The sequence below is a fragment of the Phascolarctos cinereus genome, unplaced genomic scaffold (genome assembly GCF_003287225.1).
Source record: "Phascolarctos cinereus isolate Bilbo 61053 unplaced genomic scaffold, phaCin_HiC Scaffold_7;HRSCAF=346, whole genome shotgun sequence".
NCBI lineage: Eukaryota > Metazoa > Chordata > Mammalia > Diprotodontia > Phascolarctidae > Phascolarctos > Phascolarctos cinereus.
The window spans coordinates 146,856,165-146,879,355 of NW_027556180.1; the positions used below are offsets into that span (position 1 = coordinate 146,856,165).

Below are 23,191 nucleotides of genomic sequence, written 5' to 3' on the forward strand. Positions count from 1 at the left end.
GTAATTGATTAGATACAAGGGATTGAGTAAAAAAAGCTACAAATCTGGGTTGCTGGAAGGATGGTGATGCCATCAACACAAATAGCCTTGAACATCATGCATTTCTTAATGAAGCTCAAGTATACCTTTGCTTTTGGTTTCCATATAAGACTGATAACTCGCCTTAAGCTTCCAATCTCAAAAAACCACCAGTGGGGTAAAAAAAATCCCCTAAATCTGCTCACTACTACCCAAACTGGTTAATTCTTCAGATTATGAGATTTGAGGGAAAGTAATGTCCTCAAAATTCACATCAAACCAAATCTATATCTATTAAAATGATGCTTTATTTTTAGTGAGAGAATGTGCCTATAATGCCCTAGGTTTAAAGGGTATCACTGTTAATTGGCCTATGAAGCAAAATCTTATTAATTTATAATCATGTATCTTGATGTGTCCCTTATTGATTCTGCTCAGAATTAAAGTCTTTAGTTCAGAGAACAAAATGTATTTTGGTATTGAAACAGGTAAACACATTCACATTTAACAACAGAACAAAAGTGCCAGCTGATATATGTGGTTCATATATAGGTTAATCTGTACTCCAAAGTGCTTAAAGGAGAAAAAAAAAAAGAAGTGGCCATGAGATACATTTTAGGGAACTGGGGAGAGGAAAAGAGTATTAATATTAACCTCTTTGAATTTCAAAATGTTAAGTAAATTTTGTGATAATTTATGTAACAAAAAAAAAGAGGAACAGGCTTAAAAAGTATATAGCTACACATTATTATTGTGGTAGGAGATTCAGTAAAAGTATACATAAAAATAGGAGTAATAGCAATTATCAGGCCTCTGTGTTCACAGAATGATAAAACCTCATGGGGAGAAGGAACCTTAGGTCATGAAGTCAAACTGTCTACCCCACAAATGTACCTCCTCTATGACACACCTGAATAATGGTGATTAATAATAACAATGATGATAATGATGATGACTGTTAACAAGCATTTATATAGCACTTGTTATGTGCCAGGCACTATACTAAGAGCTTTCCAATTACGTTTTCATCTGATCCATTCCCTATTTGCATGCTTCCAGCAACGAGGCACTATCCCACAAGGTAGCCAACCACAAGCAACTCAAATTGTTACATAAGGAGAACTTCTTGACAATTTTCTGCCTAACAATACTGAGTCAAAAACTGTCTTCCAATCCCTGGTTCCAGTTCTACTCTCTGAGTTTACAAAGGGTAAATCAAATTTCTCATCCTAAAAGACAGTCCTTCACAAATTTATGGTCTCCACTAACTCTTCTTTTCTGGTTAAACCAAACGCTCTTTTGGTATGGTTTCAATCTTGTCCCCATCCTGGTCACTTTCTTCTGGACGTATTCAAGAATGGCCTTCCTAAAAAGCTCCCCCCAAATCTGGACACAGTGAATTCAGTTTAGACACATGGGACTGAGCTATCTCCTAAGAAGTTAGAAATTCAGGAGGAGAGCTCTGGGGCAAAGTTAGGCGTGGTGATTTGCATAGTGGTAATAACTGAAGCCAGGGAGTAGACGACATCACAAAAAGAGAATGTATATAGAGAGAATAGGACCTAGAGGAAAAATCATAATTAAGGGGCAGAAAGATAATCAACAGTTAAGCTGGGAGAAGAATCAGTAGAAGTTCAGTATCACACAGTTCCAAGGGGGAGAGAGGATATCAGACAAAGTGAGTGGTTGCTAGTGTCATATGCTACAGAGAAGAGGAGAATTATATGTGTATGTATGTATGTATATACATATATATATATATACATATATATGAGTAATTTTCTCCCACTTATATGTTAAAATAATTTAAAACATTTTTTTAAGATTTTGAGTTCCAAATTCTATCCTTCCGTTTCTCCCTAAAACAGTAAGCAATCAGATATAAATTACACATGTGCAATCATGTAAAACATTTCCATATTAGTCATTTTGTAGAAGAAGATGAATAAGGTGTTTTTTAAGGGGCCATGGAATCTGGCATCAAGATCATTAGTGGCCTTACACAAATAAGTTACTAAGAGGGACTAAAGAAATCTGAGGACAGATGCCACGTTACCAGTAGTTCAAGAATGAGGGCATTCAGTGAGGCAGTAAAAAATGTGGTAGTGTGAATAGAGAACTGGAAGAAATGAGTCCAAATCCAGTCTGATACATACTGACCATGAGACCCCAGGTCCGTCAATCTATGTCTCACTCATCTGAAAAATGAGTATGATATATGAGAAGAGATGATTAATGGAGTAAGAATACTAAGGAAATGGTAAGGGATCAGAATGAGGAACCATGTGAAGGAGTTGGCTTTACGCAGGGAAAAAGATGAAGCATTCTCCTAGTACTTAAGGACTGGAAGAGTACCAGAATGGGGTTAGGTGCTCTAAATAGTCTCAATAAAATAGGATGCAAAATCACTGACAGAAAGTGAGGGGGAACAAGGTAGAGCTGGGGACCTGAGTGGAAAAGTCATAATCTGGAACAACTGCTTCAAAGCCTGTGAAAAAGTCAGAAGGAGATGAATAGACATTAAGTGTGCAGCAATGAGGGTGCTGTTGTGGTTAGCTAACCGATATTATTAGAGTTTTGAGGAAAGTTTTGAGAGTGAAGTATGGGGTAGCTAGTGGAAGAGCAGTCTTCCTAGATTCAGAGAGATGTGGATTCAGTTCTAGCCTCTAACTCAGGGTAAGGTACTTAACTTCATGGTGCTCCAAGCAATTCTCTAAGACTATATACAAATCATCAACCAATTGCTGATTTGCATAGCTGGAAACAGTTTCCATGGGGCTGCTTCCTTACCACGGATGAAATAACAGGTCTAAACTAACCCAACCTTCTAAAATAAACCATAAAAAATGGTTAACAACATCTACTGAACATTAAGTGGAAAAGATGTAGGTAGTATCACATCTATCAAAGGGTATAAGACTTGTACTCCAAGCTCTCAGCTGGAAAAACACATAGACATCATTTTGCCGACAACTGATTGGAAAGAAATAACGATGAAATTATTTTTATGAGGATTTCTGCTACTGTACCAGCCTGGTCTATGAGATTGTAAGCTCCTTGAGGGCAGGGACTGGTTTTTTGCCTCTTTTTGTATCCTTAGCACTTAGCACAATATTTGGAACATTGTTGGTACTTAAGAAATATTTACTGATTTAATTATTGATTGTTAAACATTTCAGATATTTGATAATGTGAATTTTATAAGCTCTATGCAACCTCTTTCTGCTTTTCCTATACTCAAAGATGGTCTGTTTCTAGGACCAAATTCCCATTCCAAGATCCAACTGGTTCTCAGTTCAATTACTTCATTTTTAGTTAAGATGAAGAACAGACCTATTATATCTAATTGCTTTATTAACTTTCCCCCAACTGTCATGGTTATAACTCTATTCATAAACATTTTTTAATCTATGAATAGCTATTTCCTAGACTGGCTGATCACCTGATTTATAAAAAAATACTATTAATTTCCAAAACTGTGTTCATTTAAGAAAACAACAAAAAACATGTTTGAACAATAATATGATAACATGGATGTGTACTGCCAGCCATTGGCTAACTTCTCTGATAAGTGTAAGGCACGCCTGAGGTGTTCACCAAAAGCCAAGAAACACATATCCTTCTGTGACTTTTTCTTTGGCCTGTAAATTACACCATCAACTTTGAGATTATCTGTACACTAGATCATAGGATCACAATATTTAGAGGCAGAATGGCCCTTAGAGATAGGATAATGCAACCTCCTCATTTTTTTGAATTAGAAAACTGAGGTCCAGAAGTTCAGTGACTTGCCAAAGGTCTTATAGATAGTAAAATTTAGACTCAGGTCCTCTGGAATCAAACCTACTTTTTATACTCTGTGTGTGTTGTGTGTGTGTGTGTGTGTGTGTGTGTGTGTGTGTGTGTCTGTATACATCCTCTTTGAGCACGGACACACTTAGATATTTCAAAGACATAATAGAATAGCTCATCCTCCCTTTCTCACATTAGTGAAAGAGAGCAACACGCTTCCTAGTTTTTAAAACTATAAATTCCAGCTCAGCATAGATAATAAATCTTTACCTATGAAAAAGAGGGGGAACCCCCATCTTTAGGCCCAAGTTACTTAGATAAGCTGTACCTAGTCAGAAAATTCTGTATATATTAAGCTATGCTCTGCCATTAGTAACAGACTCATTATGTCAGAGTCATGGAGCAGAGAAAAAAGAGATCTTTTTTTCTGATTTCTTACAGAAATACACCACACCCATTTGGTCTTGCTGTTTTAGCTACCCATCTTCTATAGTAGTGTTTCCCAAAATAATTTAGTCACTTTTGGGGGGCTGAGGTATATAGACAAAACCTTACAATGCTGACAAGTGGTGACTGGAGATTTCAAGTGCCCTTAGGATAAGGGAGTACAAAAAGAAAATTAAGCTGCTTCTCATCCTGAACATTTTTTTTTGCCACATTTTAGATAGTATGTATATATATATGTAATTTTATATTTAACCTTTTAAAGGGAAAACAGTATTAGCATAGAAATTTTCTGACACTCCAGCACTTAACACGGTGGTGTTTAATAAATACTTTTTGCCTAACTCCTGGTCAAACCACTTGGTAAAACAGAAAGAGGAAACTCTTTGGCTTCCTTTGTTCAGCTCTGGGCATAGTCCTAAGCTCAAGTGGGAGCAAAATAAACATTTTTGGATAATGATGATGATGATGATGATGACTGACAGCTTAGATGCAAATATTCTTTGGATCTTAACCTGAGATCTAAGATCTTTTCATTCAAAATTTGTTAATAATTTGTAAACACCTGATCAAACCAAAAAACATCCTGTCATCAACTCATTAGAATGAAGTAATCAAGCCTCTGTGCTGGGTTTAAAATTACTTTTTTTTTTCAAACAATTTATTTATTTTTGTTTTCAACATTAACTTTTATAAGATTTTGCGTTCCAATTTTTTTTTCTTCTACCTTCCCCCTTTCTCAAGCAATCTGATACAGGTTATACTTGTATAATCATCATATTAAACATATTTCTACATTAGTCATGTTGTGAAAGACGAATCAGAACAAAAGGGAAAAACCATGAGAAAAAAACAAACAAATGAAAAAAAGCAAAAATAGTATGCTTTGATCTGCAATCAGACTCCATAGTTCTTTCTCTGGATATATGGATACCATTTTCCATCATGGGTCTTTTGGAACTGTCTTAGATCACTGTATAAAATTACATATTTGTGATAGTTTTATTTGCCATTTACTTCAAGGTCAGTTGTTAATGATACAGAGAATTTTCAATTCCTATAAAAACTGAATTCTCCTATAGGCCTAACCTGGTCCCCTGGGTTCTCCAAGGCTCTAATGGAATGCAGGCATTGGCAGGTCTTGTAAAACTGGCAAGCCTTTGAAGATGGGCCTGGTGACAAAGCCTGTCGTCCAAAGACCAGTCTACCTATGTTTGGAAAGGCTTGCTACCAAAAGGTGATGAAATATCTCAGCCAGAACAACTCATGAAATTGTCTACTAATATGCTATTGAGAATCGCAAGCTAAAAGATCTGTTAAATTAAAAAAGGCATCAGCTGCATGCTGAGTTCAAATCTGACCTCTGAGACTTAGGAAGAATTCAACTTCCTCAAGTCACAACTTCCTTTACATAGGACCTCGGAAATCCCTCCTAGCTATAGATCTATGATCTTCAGATAAAGAAGAAACTAGTCCAATCTCATTTTACAAACAAGGAAACTAAGGAACAGGAGGATTAAATTGGTTTGCCAGAGCTTTTTACTTGTAAAGGCATTAATAAGCACACCAAGGAAGTTAGGAATCCTTGAGATACCAAGGTATATGAAAAATAGAATACTATCCATTATTTATAATCGGTAAAAAAAAATTATCACAACACAGTTTTATTCTAAATTTTGTGCCAAATGGATAAACTTAATCCCTTTTATAAGAGTGAATAATCCCAGTTTATCCTGAGTTTAGAATTAAGTGTTATTCCCTATTTTGTCCTTGTGCAACCCCCAGAAATTCCACACAAGGTGATAATGCGACTTTAAAATAAATGAGTGAAAAGAAAAAAGGGGACAGCTAGGTGGCACAGTGGATAGAGCACTGGCCCTGAAGTCAGAAGGACCTGAGTTCAAATCCTGTCTCAAACCAGATACTTGACACTTACTAGCTGTGTGACTGTAGGCAAGTCACTTAACCCCTTGCCTAAATAAATAAATAAACGAAATGAGTGACATTCAAATTCCCTAAAGGGTGTGAAAAAAGGGGGAGCTCCCTGCCCCTGCCCCCCCCCCCCCCCGCCAGTCCCCATCTGAAAAGTTCTTCACAAGGACATTACTGAAAATAAGACTACATTGAGTCTTATCTTGGTTAAACTCCAAACTCAGGCCTGAATTGATTTAATCTGCTCAGGTTTGGGTGGAGACAGACTCTTCTGCCTTGACAGCCCAAGCCTTGGGGTGGTATGATAGAACAGGTTTTATATCAGCCCTTGTTGACCAGGATTAAGTGACCTAAGTCATATACTAAAAACCTCATTTTAACATGTCTCACCTCCCATTGTGTTGACCAATCAGAGTTGACTGGCACTCCTTGGGAATACCTACTCTTTGAAGGGCATATAACCCTGTACCTCAAATCCCAAATCGAGCCAGTTCGGGACTGACCTCCTTAAGGGAATCTAGTTCTGTACTGTAACTCCCATGTAATGCATGTCAAGACAGCTTGAGAGAAATTAAAGAGTGGACACACACCCCCTAATTTTGTTTGTGTCTTTCTTAGAACAGACTCTGTTTTAAAATTGGGGTTTGATAAGGGTAACCACATGTCCAACCTGTTCTTATCAAGGAAATTCATACCCCTACTTCTACCCCTCACTGTTTCATGCTCTTCATTCATCAGTCTGGAGGGCTCCACCTTTAGTGTATTTATCTGGACAAAAGCAGCTATAGAGTCATACCTGCTTAAAGAATCTGATTAGAATAGAATAACAAAAGGCCTCCTGATTTAAATAGAAGGTGTTATTAAAATCTAGCTATGAAAATCTCTACTTCCCACATCAGGATGGATGTTATCATCCACTGAATGCCTGAGGACATTCTAAGGGGATAGACAAGGTAAATGAATAACATATATTTATCTCTGCTTTCTAAGTGATTGTGAAAGTGTAATAAATAATAAATAACTTGCTTATTTCTTTTACTTATTGGATCAGATCATAGATTTGGAGCAAGTAGGGATCTCAAAGGCTATGTAGTCTGACACCTTACTACACAGGTGAGGAATCTTGAGAATCAGGGAAGGCAAGTGATCTGTCCAAGGTCACAAAGGTGTCATGGGCAGGACTTGAACCCAGCTACTCTTACTCCAGAGCCAGGTTCTACCCATGGTTCTTTACTCCTGGACATTCCATAACCCCCAAGATTAAGCTTGCATGAGCCCAACTTCCCTTTAACAAAACCAAATGCTAAAAACAGGAGGAACAACCCCATGTGGGTTGCCATTTTGATCTTGCCTCCTGTACTGTTACGCAACTTAGTCAGCAGCACCAAAAAGGCAGCACTCCTTTAAGATCAGTTAATATAATTCTAATTTCCAGGACATCTCTGATATGACTAACAGATTTGAAATATTTTGCTGAAGGGGGAAAATTTGAACTGAATACAATATATCCGACTTTGAAAATCAGTTTTTTATTCTCTGCCTGTTGCAATCATGATTTCTGGAGGATTACTTGATTTGACTAAGGTCTCTAGAATGCCATTTGCTGGTCTGGGGCCTTCCTGACCATGTCAGATTTCTTCTTAGTTCAGTTAGTGATTTGAATCAAGTGGACTTTTACTTGAGAATAATTTTATCGGTACACAATATTCACTTGCTAATATAGTAACAGAGCAGAAAACTTCACAATGATTGCTTCTAGAACCCAGGATAATGGTAAAAGGACCACTTACTGAATGCAAATCCTCTGAAGAAAAGCTTCTGCACACAAAGTAAGACGAACCAGTTGCTTCATTGTTTATTAAGTTTCACTTGATTCCTCCTGACAACCATTTAAACAATGAATGTTGGGAAATGTCCCTCAAAGAATCAACAACAATGAAAGGGATCAGAGCTTTTATATTAAGCTAATACTATTTTAAAAAGGAGAAAATATTTCTTCCTGAAGGGATTATGGGAAGCCTTATTAAAGACACCTGCGAACAAAACAGGTGACAAAAGATCTTTATCATAACTGATAACTGAGTTATCCTTAGTACAAAACTGCTTTCTCAAAGACAATGCCTGTGATAGGCCCTTGCTATTAAATATATCAAGAAATCGACACTGGTGATATTCACCAATGATAAGTTTAACCAACATTAAGTTGACAGATGAGAAGATCTGGCTCTTTGTAGTTCATTTAATAGCCCAAAGCAAAAATAGGCACATTATTTCCTCACTCTTTTTGGAATATTTTAAGAGGAAGATTATGTGGGGGAGGCCTAATGTTAAATATGGCAATTATCGCCCTATTCTTTTAAAAAAATGAACAGCTGCCCCATTTTAGAATTGCAAACAAACATAATGTCTCTCAAACCCTTTTGTTTTTATTCAAATGAAAACTGTATTTTTACCTGTGTTATGTAGAAAAGTACAGCTGCTTCCAAGGGTCTGGTGTGAGATTTCTAGTTCTAGGCAGTAAAATAAGTCACATCCAATAAGAAACACTTGCAGAAGAAAACAATTAGAGGCTCATGTTCTCCTAAAAGTCTACAGAGTCCAGATTTATTTAGTTTTGGTAAACAGATGAAAGGACTTGACTCAGTAACTATTTCAAGTCATATCTATTGCTGTGTTCCTAGAGGACAAACAGTTAATTCTAGGCCTATGGGTTTCAGGCAAACAATTTAGACTCAACTGGTTTCCCCCAAAAGAAGCGGAGTGAACTAGTGGCTAAAGAGCTAGTGATAGCTATGCCTCCATCAACCTCCTGGCACATGATAAACAGGAGTACATGCACAAGACATTTGACCTTGGGGTACCCAAAGCAAAATTTTAAGATTATTATTTACAGTTGAGTTACTAACCTGAATTGACTCAGGTTGTTTCCAGTCTGGGAATTCCCTACATCAGTGTAATCACAAGACAGGTCTTGTCTCCACAAAATTCAAGATAAGTGATTTATACTTTTTTGAACAATGATTCTAGAACAGCTTCTACTATCCCCCAGAGAAATCACATTATGGAACAATTTTTGAATATAACCAAAAAAAAAATCAATCAGAATATTACATAAAGCAATGAAAATCTTACTTCAGGGCCCAAGTACCACTTCTTTGTCTTGACATTAGCTACTAGATACAACACCATCCATCAGCATTTTGGAAGAAGAGAAAATACTAAACATTTATATATTTATATATACATTTATATATTCTTACTAAATTAAATCAGACTAAAATCTCTAAAACTGTTACTGGAGGTATCTCATTTCCATGAAAAACATTTGGCGGAACAGCGAGGCGGCGCAGTGGATAGAGCACTGGCTCTGGATTCAGGAGGACCTGAGTTCAAATCCGGCCTCAGACACATAGCACTTACTAGCTGTGTGACTCTGGGCAAGTCACTTAACCCCAATGCCTAGCCAAAAAAAACCCCCAAAACATTTGGAAATGCAGACAAAAAATATGGTAACTGGAATCATTGAAAAGAAGATGGCATAAAACAATAGAAAGGCTATCAGGGAAACATCAGTACTCAGGTACAAGAAACTGGATGGATAGGCCACAGATTATTTTTGAAGCCTCAAATTCACACATGAAACAAAAGTTTTAGAGAAGAAAAAAATTCTTTGTGGGTTTGTTTGTTTTCTTAAATATATTTCAGCCATTAATGTGTGAAAAGTACTGCCTAGAAAAACAAAAAAGACATTTCCTGATGTAGCTTTCATCCTGTACTCAATTATGGGATCAAATAAACTTGGCCATTCAGGGCTTGGTACCTGCAATAACTACTTTCTATTGTTCCTGTTAACACAGTATTATTTTCATCTTATTATTACTAATCTCTTCTTTGTAAGGAACCACACCTGTTTTTATCCAAAAATGGCGCAGTAAATATTTGGTCTTTGTGGTAATACAATGCATAATTTAGTTAATCTAGGCTATCTTTCCGTGCGAGTTGATTGTTTCTGTATTATGAAATGTGTTCACAGTAAAGCAAAACCCATGCCAGATACCTCGGAGGCAAATCAGGAGCAACTTACCAAGCCATGTAGCTGTTATGAATTGAAACCTTGACACGATAGTGTAGCCACGCCTACAGGCCAGTTATTACTCATGTTAACTTACACTTGGAATTACAGCCACACCTTTCTCTTACAAACAAGGCCTTTTATTAAGCTAAAACTAGATACCGTAAGATGATTTTCTCTTAATGATCAGGATTTACAGAATTAGCAACTCATCTGGTCTCGTTTGGGAATCCACACTCAGTACCACATTACCTGTATGAAGTCCAGAAATGTCAGAGGCAGTAAGTCATCCAGATGGCCAATGTCTTTGGAGAAGCGATTTAAAATTCTTCCTACAAGAACAGGATATGAGAGAAATTGTTTATTTCCCTAGATAGAGCCCCTTAAGAGAAATAATTCAGAAACAAATCAAAACAATACTTTAAATGCATATGCATTTAATATATTATGCATTCATATGCAATAATCTAATGCCAACTGTAAAGAAGAAAAAAAGTAGATTTATAGTTATGATTCTATATGGGGTAGGGGGTATTATTGAATGGCAATTGTAATAAAAAAGAAAATAGGAGATTGTTCAAATAGGGAATAAGAGTTTTGCCACTAATTAAAAAAGAAAGAGAAATTGATAAATTTTTATAGATGGTCATAAGTAATTTATTTTAAAAAACTGCTAAAGCTGGGGCTTTTGGCCAAGTATTAAATGGGAACATTATTATACAAATCCTCTATACATACAGTTATGGTATTTCTCTAAAAGTTGATTATGGTATTTCCAAGTTGATCTACCCCACATTTTGAGGAAATGTAACATGTTGTCACTCCCATGATTTTGTTAGTTTACCAGCTTCTATTTTATTAATTCTTCACTGACACAAACAAAACTTATTCTTAAATCAACTAAGGTGGGATGAAGGAAAACAGAAATGCTGGCATAGGAATTACTTAATAATTTAGGATCACTACTTATCACTGATTTTTTCATTCAAGTAGAACTCAAGAAAATGGGATCTCATAAATGCTTCAGTGATGCCAGACTACAACTGCTTTTTCATAAGTGTCTGTTCTTGCTAACTTTGGAATTAAAAACTAAGCTATACAGACAAAAAAAGATAAATGTATTCATTCACTGAACACCTGAATGTAACACGTCTGTCCAATTCTCTAGACTTCCTTTTAATGTATGTTTCACAACGGTTATCTGCGTTGTTTTTGGCTTTGAAAGAAGCACGAGATAGGGCCCCTTCTCCACAATTCTGGGGCAACTAACCTCAGAATGAAAGGATTTTTAAAGGAGGTGTAGCCTTCTTTATATAGGCTAATACAAGGCCTGCTTAGCCCAAACTGGATGAATGCTCAATATGCCACAGTAGTCACGAAGCTACAGAAAAGCTTCTTGCATTGCGGTAGCTGCTGGCAGACTCCTCTGTCTCTCTCCCCCCACAACAATTTTGTTGTGGCAACTTTGAAAGGATACCTGGAGAAAACTTCTGTCGCCCATTCCAACTCAGCAATGACTGAGCACTGATGGAGAGACTGGGAACCTGATTTCTTTTGTTCTCTATCTGCCATTAATCACACACAAACATCTGGGCAATTTGGGGCAAGTCACTGGAAGCTCCCTGGGTCTCATTGTCTTTAGGCATAAAAGGATACATCGGGTCCCTTCTGTCTTTGAAATGCTACAGAGAGGTTGGGTTAGAGTGAGGGGGAGATGCCTTGATGCTCCTGGTATACAGCTAATACTCCTCTGAGTCTAGAATCTGCTTTTGGATACATACCTGAAATGGCCACATTTTGTAGAACAGCTTTCACTAGACTACTAAATTATTCAAGTGATGTTATAAGAAGTTTGGCTTTCATATATATGTATGAATGAAATTAAGGGCCTGTGCTCAGATGAGCTCTGAGAATAAAGTTTGCAAAGATTCTGAAATAAATTTAAGCGGTCAAAGCTATGAATAGAGTTGTTTTTTCACAGCCTCTTTCTACAGAAATCAAAGTTGCTTGCTTCAAGGATTATTGACCAAAGAGTAGAGGTGGTGAGTTTGTGGGAAAATTCTCCATTAATGATGTGACTGTCTGTCATGACATGCAGATATATCTGTGGCTGACAAGAAAATACACTTGATGGAAATGATATCTTTCAGAAAGGAGGCGGGGAGAGTTGAAAGAAAGAGAAAACATATAGGTATGGATAAGGGAAAATAAGTAGTGGAAGCCATGTAGTAGAAAAGGGCTCTCATTTGCTGGGACTCCTTAATCTGAACTGAGCCATTAGTATATAAAGGTTAAAGTGACATAAGGATAGAGACACTGTTTCCACTACTAAAAGACAGTTATTGATGATAAAGATGGTAGGCTTCTATGTGTGTGGGGCAAGGAGGTCATTTTCAGAACTGTAGAAAAAAAAGAACTACTATATTTCTCATTTTGGGAACCTGATGAGGGTGGGATCTAGAATAAACCTCTAGAACTCATCAAACCCTCCTCCTAAGGTTCATTTGCACAAATTAAGTTTAGTTCCTGAGTAGGCTGTCCATTAGGGTCTGGGTCTAGGGTTCAGCACTTGATTTCTAGGTTGGGATCCTGCTTGCATCTCTGGGCACCTGGAGGAAAATGGAGAGTTGGCCTCATTCTGTCAGATTAGGAGGTAAAACTGATGCAATGAGGATCAATCCCAGAATAGGCTTGTTGGCCTCTTTGTGTGAGGCAGGGTGTAGCTCTGAGGCACCAATTATTTGTACTAATAGTACCCATGGAAAAAGTAAGTACTCTCATTTTTGGAAATGCTTTGTTAGACTGACACCATTTTAAGGTGGATGCTTGCAGAAGGGCTTAAAACAGGGGGATCTCCATTTAGGATATAACAGGATCATCGATTTAGAGCTTATTTAATCCAAGGGCCAGAAGGGTAAGTGACTTGCCCAAAGTCACAAAGCTAGGAGCAACTGGCAGGTTATCTGATACCAGAATCAAGTCATCTTTTCACTGTATCTCAAGGCCTCTTCAAAGCTTTAAACAGAACACAATGGAGGGAGGGAGAACTGTTGGAGGCAAGCTGAAACTGATGCAATATAAAGCAGAATTTCTAACAAATTGATCTTTCTGAAAACTGTATAGATTCTCTTTTGTGCTAGTAAATTCCCAGTTACTTAAGGTGGCCAGGATGAGGCTGGATCATGAGAGGCAGGAGATAGTAGTACAAAGAAGATTTAAGCTGAGGGCAAGTGTTGAATCAGATGATTTCTAAGGTTCCTTCCAATACTATGATTCTGATTTCACAAATAACACTGGGAAACAACCTACTAACAGATTTATAGCTTTTTAAGCTCAGAAGAGACATGGAAGATTACCTTGCTCAACTCACTCATTTGAAAGATGAGACTCAGAGAGAGGTTAAGTAATATGCCCAAGTGACATGGCTATTTTGTATGGCAGAGGTATTCTTCTGACATCGCAAAAGGTAAGACAGCCAGCTTGCCAGAGGGCATACACTGAGGGGGACCTCCATATTTTAATATGTAGTAATAAGGAAGGAATATATGATAATAATTAGGAAGTCACTGTTGCTTTTGCCAGCCTCTCTCTCACTGCCAGAGCCTGGGTTTAGGTCATCCTAACTTCTTTTCTTACTCTCTTTTCTTGGCAGAACTCCCGGCTTACACATAGATAGTGATGAATATGTGTCTACTGAATAAATAACTTCAATTTCTATCTAAAGTCCTGTCCTCTCACTGAGCATTTTCATAATAGCAATTCTACTGTTGCTTAAAACTCAATACGTTTAAGAACCAAGGTCAACATCTTCCCTGAAAATCTGTTTCGCCCTTTGAACCTGTTCACCTGAATCACCATTCTTCCCAGTTACCTAGGCTCAACAATCTTTAATTTACATTTTTCCTTTATCCACTAGGTCTTGTTAAATAACAGAGGTTGTATTTGTTTGTTTGCCTATTAAACTTCTCTCATTTCCTTTATCCCTTCTTTCTCCAGGCACCACCCTAGTACAGAGACTTATCAACCATACTACAATAGCCTTCTAGGTGGCCTCCTGGATTATAAACTTTCTTTCTAACAATGAATCCCTACAGCAGCATGGTGGATTACTCATCCTTAAACATGTCTTTCATCATGTGAATTCTCAGTTCAATGTAGTCTAATGGCTTGTGTTGTTTAAATTCAATGTCCAATCTAAACTCTTCTACCTGAATTTCTATAATCTGGCTTTACTCTATTATCCAACCTCAATCCCCAGTATTCCCCACCATATACCCTACTGTAACCAGGCTAGACCTCTCACTTCCTCTCAAACTGATTATGTTAAGTCTCATTACAGTTGGTTTACTTATGTTATTCTATATCATTTTTAGAGCCCAGGATTTTCTCTATACCTGGAGGTATCAAAAATAGTTCAACTTTAATAAAGATCTAACCCAAGTCTTTGCCACACTGCAGTATATGGAATTGTACTATATCAAGATTTAACCATAGCTTGTCATGTGAGGGAAAAACTCTTCTGGAATCATTCTGCCAGTGTTTAAACTATTTGAGAGAGGCTTGGAATCCAGATCTTCTTAAGTCCAGCTCTACGCATTATGTTATGATGAAAAATACTAACATGCCTCAACTAAAAATCCATCTCTTTTATCCTTCAGCATTTTCATACTCCAAATATTATGAAAAATAAAAAATAGGTTAAAATAAAAAATAAATAAAACAAAATTTTGACCTTGTAGACCTCTTAAAATGGTCTCAGTGACCTCTAGGGGTCTATGGACTATACTACTGAGAATTATTGTTTCTGAACATAATGGAAGAAAAAAAAAATACACAGACATAATGTGTGTGAATATATAAAACACACAACACACATACATCCCCAGTGACAGAAACTTTATAAAATGGCATACAGAAACACACAGACTTGCCTACTGCTGTACAAATAAATGCATTTAAACTCAAAGTAATTAGGATAGTGATAACTGTAATGATAGCATAGAGAAGGCCATGGAAGGTAGAAGCAGATAATGGAACAGGAAGAATTACATATTTTGGTGGTTGACGAGTTTTCTTCCCCTCTGAAAAGTTTTCCTGGAGGAAGTAAGATTTGAGAATTTTCAAGGCAGGATGGGAAAATGATGGGGTGGGGAAAGTATGAGGTTTGTCCAGGTGAGAAAAATGACATAAATGAGGGGTGGGGAAGTATAAAAGGGCAAAGAATGTGAAAGGGATAACAAATATTTGCCCAGCTGATGCAGATAGCCTGCTCTGATGTGTACTGAGTGATGAAGGAAGTTTAACAAGTAAAGTAAAGGGACCACGAAGGAAATAAAAAAAACTTTAAGTGAATAATCTAAAAATTCATTTTAAATTACTAAAAAAAAAATATAAAAAGAAATGAAGTTCCTAGAGAAGAGACAATGAAATATCTCCCTTATTAAGGCCTAGTAAGGCTAAATGGTATATTTATTGGTAGATGGGGGTCATTGTATTAGGTGTTGTTAAGTGTTTTCTTTTGGCCAAGGAAAGGGGTCGGGGAGGGAGGGTGTTGAGGTTTGAAATGATCATAATATAAACAATAATAAAACTTTTTAAACTTTAAAATTTAAATTAATTTTAACAGGATAAGTGCTAATTAAACAGTTCTATTTTGATACGGCCCTTAAAAAAAGACTTGAAATGTATAGTGACAAGCTTGCTGGACTATACACCTCACTTTCAGCTTCTTTTATCGGGAGTTAGCTGATCTGCACCATGGACCACCTCTGTCATTAACTAAACACTTTGTGCCTCAGTTTCCAAATACGTAACACAAGAGTTTGATGAAACTAATATTAAGACCTCCTCTAACTCATCAGTGGATATATGATCAAAGGATATGGATTAAAAGCCCTCAAAAGAATTCTAAACTTTAAAAAAAATGAAAGATTTCTCCAAATCACTGATAAGAGAAATGCAAATCAATCAATCAATCAACAAGTGTTTATTAAGTTCTTCCACAACTGGCCAAAAACTGGGCTTTATCCTCAAAAAGCTTATATTCTAATGATGGAAAAAACAACAATGCCAAAAAAAGTGCACACAAAGCCGATGGAAATTGACCCTGGAGTGAACTGATTGAGTGGATGGGAGGAAGACTGGGAAAGGCCTCATACAAAGGAGTCTTGAAAGAAGCCAGGGAAATGAAGAGGTGGAAGACTGGAGACTTGAGACAGGAAGACCAATTAGATTTGCAGTAATGCAAATGCCAAGTGATGAAGGCTGAAGATCAGAAAACGTATGTGAGAGATAACTGCACACAACATTTGTCCACAGACTGGATTTGAGGTGAGCAAGCCTGAGTAGTAATAGGAAAGTGAGGAAGATGGGTAACTTTGGCTTTCTTTTTGGGACAAAACTCCTCTGGGGTTTCACCTCATACCTAGCAAACTGATAAATATGAAAAAAGATGGAAACAGTCAACATTAGAGAAACTGAAGAAGCTACAAAAAGATAGTTGCCTTAATACTGGTATTTTGGGGGGGTTTTTTGGTCAATCTAAAGAATGCTTCCTAACTATTCTAGAAAGCAATTTGAAATTATGCTAAAAATAAATATTATCATTTGACCTGAAGATCCACTGATAGGCACATACTCCAAGGCAATTAGAAACCTGATATATAGCAGACTTACAGTAGCACCAGATAGAAGACAAAATAAATACCCAAGAACTGGGGAATAACTAAACAAACTGTGGGATGTGTCTACAATGGAATATTACTGCTGCTGTAAGACTCAAATTTCCATGAACTAAAGGAGAGTAAAGAAAGTAAGACTAGAAAAACACTCTGCACAGTCTACAAATGTGGTGTCAAACTCAAAGAGAAACTCAGGGTGCATACTGACTTAGAAAAACACATATCAACATCACCTGTTTTACTGTTACTTTTATTTAGTTTGTTAAATATTTCCCAATTACATTTTGATCCAGAGAATGCAGCCCATGGACCATTCTATGACAATGAAATGTTAAGATGAGCACCAACAAAAACCCAAAGTGAATACTGTGTACTTCTAATGATGCTAAAGACAATATGAGAAAACATGTTAGGTCCGAGAGAAAAGCTATGAAAAGATACCTCCTCCTTTTCCCGTGGGTGTGGAACACTGCATATGTTATATGGATCGACTAATATTTTGGTTAGTTTTCTGAATTCTTTTTCTCTTTTTCTTTTTTTAAATGGGGCAATGGGGTTAAGTGACTTGCCCAGGGTCACACAGCTAGTGAGTGTTATGTGTCTGAGGTCACATCTGAACTCAGGTCCTCCTGACTCCAAGTCTGGAGTACTATCTACTGTGCCACCTAGCTGCCCCTCTTTTTTTGTAATTATAAATGAAGGTGATATAAAAACAAAATAATAAAAAACTAAAAAACAAAAATGATACTTTCCAATGCTAATATTTTGTGCAACTATGATTTAACTGCCCAAATATTATCTCACTGATTATCAAATGAGATATTTATAAAGCACTTATAACAATTCCTGGAACATAATGGTAGGTGCTTAATAAATTCTTTTTTTTCTTCCCACTCTCTCCCCTCTAAGAGAATAGTACTTATAAAAGACATGAGACAAATGATCTTCACTAAGGTACTGCTCTGATGCCTCAATGTACCATAATCTAAATCTTTTGTTGCTATATCACCTATACTTCCCCTTGCATTCTTCTACCTCCCATTCCCAGAAAGCCACCCCTATTAAAAAAAATTTTTTTTATAAGAGGAACATTGGCAAAACCAATGAATGCATTTTAAAAAAATCTGACAATACAATGTTCTATACCTGTGGACCCCCACCTCTGCAAAGGAGTGGGGACAAATCTTTTTTTGTTTTCCTCTTCTTTGGGGCCATGTTTATTTTTTGACATTTGTTTTCCATTGTTTCGGAGTTGTTCTTTGCATTTACATTTTTGTAGTCAGTATACATGTACACTGCTTACCTGGCTCTGTTTCCTTTACTTTGCATCAACTCATGTAAGTCTTTCCATTCTCTGTGTTCCTCATATTTGCTCCTAATAACATAGTATTATTCCATTGCATTCATGTGCCATGATTTGTTTGGCCATTACCCTATTCCGAGCTAGATATTAAAGGAGATGCCTAATTGATGGACTTCTACTTTGTTTTTTAGCTTTTTAAGACCATTAAAAGTGCTGCTATAAATATTCTGGTGTATATAGTTTTTCTCTGGTCAATGCTATCCTTCTGGGTCAAAGGACATGGACATTTTATATACTTTCTTTGAATAATTCCAAATTGTCATCTTTGCCAATTTATGAGGTAAGAGGCACTGGGTATAAGCCAAGCTGTTTGAGTCTGCATTAGTGATTTGCAGTCTTCTTTGATGTGGTCATTAATAGTTTATAATTATTTATCCTTTGACTACTTCTCTGTTGGGGAATGGCTTTTGGTTTTTAAAAGATTTATATTATTTGTCTATATGTACTAGATAGTAAACCCTTATAAGAGATCTCTGACAAAAATATTTTTCCAGTTGACCCATTCACATTGTAGATGTAACAGTGCTTCTGCAAAAGCTTTTCAATGTCCTGTAATCAAATATGGTTTAAGTTGTTTCTAATCCTTGTTTGGCAAAGAATTGACCTTTTAACAATAGCTGTCAAAGGTATATTGGTTTACTTCTCATTTAATCTTTAATGGTATGGTCTTTAATATTCTGGTCATGAATTCATTTTGAATTTATTGAGGAATATGGTGTGAGATATTGGTCTGAGCCTAATTTCTGCCAGACTGTTTCCAAATTTCCCTTCAGCACTTATGGAATAAGGCGTAGGCAATTTATATTCTCAAGTTGTATCCCTGGGTTATTAAAGGCTACTGTATTGGATATAAAATGCTAAAGGGTCTTACACCAAGATACAAAGGCACTGGGTGTGGGCCCAGAACTGGACCCATATGAGGATCAGCAATAGCTTTGTTTGGGACAGGCTCACCACCAGGTTTGACACAAGGTAATAACTATAAAAATGCTGAATTGTTGCAATTGGGATGTATGAGGAAATATCCACATCGATGCAATCACAGATTCTTTATGTATTAAAGTACAGTAAAAATCTGAAGTCTAAAATCATGAATAAAATATCAAAATCTAATGCTAGCACATTATCACACCATTGCCTCCATTCATATTTCTAAATAAATAAGCATAGTTACAAATACAAGCCAGGAGGAACCCTTTTAAAATACTTCATCACATCTGTTCACATTTATGCCAAAAAGCAACCTAGGTGATACACCCTTAAAGATTCTGTAGATCTCACAGCTGCCCCCAGGAAACCACTTTCCTTCCCAAGAATGTTTGGCTGCTAGCGGAAGCATGATTCTCAGCTACCAAAACTAGAAGAAGAGAGAACCAGAGCAGAGACTGGCAAACTCCATTTGCCCACAGCTCTCAGAATGTAGTTATTAGCAGAATTAGCCTTTCCCTGATGACCGATGCAAGATAAAATGATGGCAGCAAAAGTTTATCCTTCTAAGAGAAAAAACAGGTGATAAGACTGACCTCTTTTTCCAAACCAAAGTACTAATTTTCCTATTCCATCGAATACTGATTGCCCTTTCTTAGTCCTAGCAGGAGCTGGTCCAGGTTACATAAGCCCAGAAGAATATATACTTTGAGATAAAATGCAAGCTCTTTCAGGGCAAAGATTATTTCAATTTTTATCCCTAGCTTCTAACATAGTACCTGAGACTTATTAAGAGCTTAGAAAATGCATGCTGACTGTCTACCATGAAGGTTAAAGCCTTCAAACGGTCACTATGAACTACTTAAGAACTGGGGCTTCTCAAGGATATACCACTGGCAATAATCATCCTCAGGAAATAATTCGTTCGTCCACAAAGAGAAACAATTTCTAGAATAAATAATTCAAATTATCTTCATTTGAAAAGACCATCCCTGTATCTAATTCAAATGGTTCATTCAACATAGCTAAACAACATGCAAGTGTCTGTAATAGCCTAAAATAGGACAGAGAAACACTTGGTGTGCAGACTTGACTGAACTTGAAAACAATGGGCCCTCCCTTATGTAAAGTAGCTTAAAGTGTCCTGGAAAAGGATCAACCAACAGCCAAATCTGATAGTCAGATCTACAATGCATGATTTTAACACCTTGGAACCAACAACAGATGTGACACAAAGCTGGCTTGACTATGTTCTACTTAACAGAGGGCTGCATTCTGTTTCTGATCAGGCACTTAGTAGCTGTATGACCCTGGGCAAGTCACTTAACCGCCATCCGCCTCAGTTTCCTCAATGGGAGCATTATAATAATCGCAACTACCTCGTAAGGTTGTTATGAGGATCAAATGAGTTAATATTTATAAAAAGTGCTTAGCACAGCACCTGGAAAACAGTAAAGCACTTTATAAATGATCATTTCCTTCCTTTCCAAGTTTAGGAAACATAAAGTATACAAACTGTCAATCAATATTTTTGCAAGAAACATGACTTGGTCTACATTTTATGGAAAATACTATCCCCATTAAGTTTTGATCCAAGATAACTGCAGAGCTCTTTCCTCTTTACTGATCTGGAATTCAAAGAACTGAGACCAAAAAAAAAATGGATTTTAGACATGGCAAAATCTGAAAATCATAGCTTCTGGCTTTGAGGTTTCATTAATAGGAAACCTATCAACGGTAAAATGGTACCAGATGATTAAATACATCAGCAATAAATGAGAGCATATACAAAGACTATAATGGGTTACTATATTATAAAGAGCACTAGAAGACTCAACTTCAACTTCAGAGTTCAAATTCAGCCTCAGACCTTTACTAGTTATTTAACCCTGGGCAAATCATTTAACTCTATTTGCCTCAGTTTCCTCATCTGTAAATGAGCTGGAGAGAAAACGGCCAACAACTCTAGCATCTTTGCCAAGAAAACCCCAAATGGGGTCGTAAAGAGTTGGACACAACTGAAAAATAACAAAACAAACAGCAACAGGCTAGAGAAAAAGATGAGCTCAAATCATGCATCTGCCACTTCCTGGATGTATCATCCGAGCATCACCCATCATTTTATCTTTTCTCAAGAGCACCCTCATCCTTGCCAGTCACTCAACTACAGCTCTTCTCTCTCTCCTATCCTTCATACCCAATACGCTGCCACATCTTGTCAAGCACATATCCACAATACATCTTGCATCTATCCACTTCTATCAATTTACACAAACAGGTTCCTGACACCTCTCAGCTGGACTACTGTGATGACCTGCTAATTGGTTTCCTCGTCTCCAACTATTCTTCCTCTCTAATACATCTTCTACACAGCTACCAAACTGATATCCCTGAGACAAAGGTCTAACTGACCATGTGTTTCTCACAAAAGGTGGTTTATTCTGAAGCTCAATAAATTTCAGCTGATTCTTATTACTTCTGGAGCCAGCTAGGTGGCTCAGTGGGTAGAGTACCAGGCTTGGAGTCAGGAAGACTCATCTTCCTGAGTACAAATCCAGCCTCAGCCACTTGCGAGCTGTGTGACCCTGGACAAGTCACTTAACCCTGTCTGCCTCAATTTTCTCATCTGAAAATCAACTGGAGAAGAAAATGGCCAGTCACTCCAGTATTTTTGCCAAGAAAACCCCAAATGGGGTCAAGAAAAGTTGGACACGACTGAAACAACTGAACAACAACATTACTTCTGGGATAAAATGCAAAATCCTGTTGGGCATAGAAAGCCTTTACAATCCAGTTTCAATGTAACATAATATATAGTTCTGACATTACTATTGCCACACTCACTCTATGATGCAGCCCAACATGGCAGTTATTCCTCATTGATGATAACCTGTCTCCTTTGTCTAAGACTTCTCACAGTTTTGTTCCAGATGTCTAAAATGTGTTTCACTTTCACCACTCCCTCTTAAAATTCCTTGCTTCATTCAAGGATCAGAGTAAATGCTACATCCTACTTGAAGTGTATCCTGATCTTGACAATTGCTACTGTCCCACCCTTGGAAATTACTACTTTTCTCATGTATCATTTGTATATTTATAATGATTTATCTGTGTAGCCCCTGTAGTACCTTAAAGGCAAGAAATGTTTCATTTTTGTCTTTGAATCCCCAGGTAAGGCAATATATGAGGGCCCTTTTGGCTCCAAATCTATAACGATTATGATGCTAGTTTTATTAATAATGGTTGAACTGATGTATTAAGCAATTAACTGGTAAAATGCGGACAAAAGCACACTACCTAAGTCAAAGCATTATTTTCAGGAAATTACTTTGTAAATGTTAAACTGTTATATGAATGTAATTTATCGCTATTAATGATTTTCAAACTTTCTGGAGCATCCAGTTCTACACTATAATCATCAGATTTTATGCTAAAAGGGACCTCAGAAATTACATAATCCAAGTTTCATTTTACACATGAAGAAAATGAGACCCAAAGAGGGTTAAGTGGTTTTCTTTACATGCGGAGGGGTAATATCTAGGAGTCAATAAGTTCCTTAGAATAGGAAATCTATGCTAGTTCTACTCTACTACATTCATAATCTCAAGTTTAAAGGAATATTTGGGAAATAGCTGCTTCCCTTTTGGTCTACAGTCAAGTCTAAAAGATAAAATTAGTACCATACATTGGAGGAAAAAAGCAATACACTTGGAGTATGGAAATCTACACTAATCTTGGAACTACAGCAAAGTAATGGCATGGCCTTGGATAAATCATTTAACCCCTTAGGGCCTCAGTTTCCTCAATCCCAAAATGAGGGGGTTAAGACAAGGAGACTGATAGAGCCTATTTCAGTTTTAAAATCCTATGATGTTCTTTATGCCAATCAAAATACAGCCCACATGTATGTCAGTTAAAATATAAAATGAATTGTAAATTTGAATATGGGGCCATAATACTTCA

At 36.9% G+C, this 23,191-nt stretch overlaps 1 protein-coding gene across 1 annotated transcript in view; it reads right to left on the reverse strand.

The window, feature by feature from the left end:
* ABCC4 (ATP binding cassette subfamily C member 4 (PEL blood group)) overlaps positions 1 to 23,191 on the reverse strand; it is a 269,141-nt gene that overhangs the window by 89,927 nt on the left and 156,023 nt on the right. Inside the window, 1 exon segment of the mRNA XM_020965805.2 lies at positions 10,511 to 10,590. Within this exon segment, the coding sequence (XP_020821464.1) occupies positions 10,511 to 10,590 (80 nt within the window).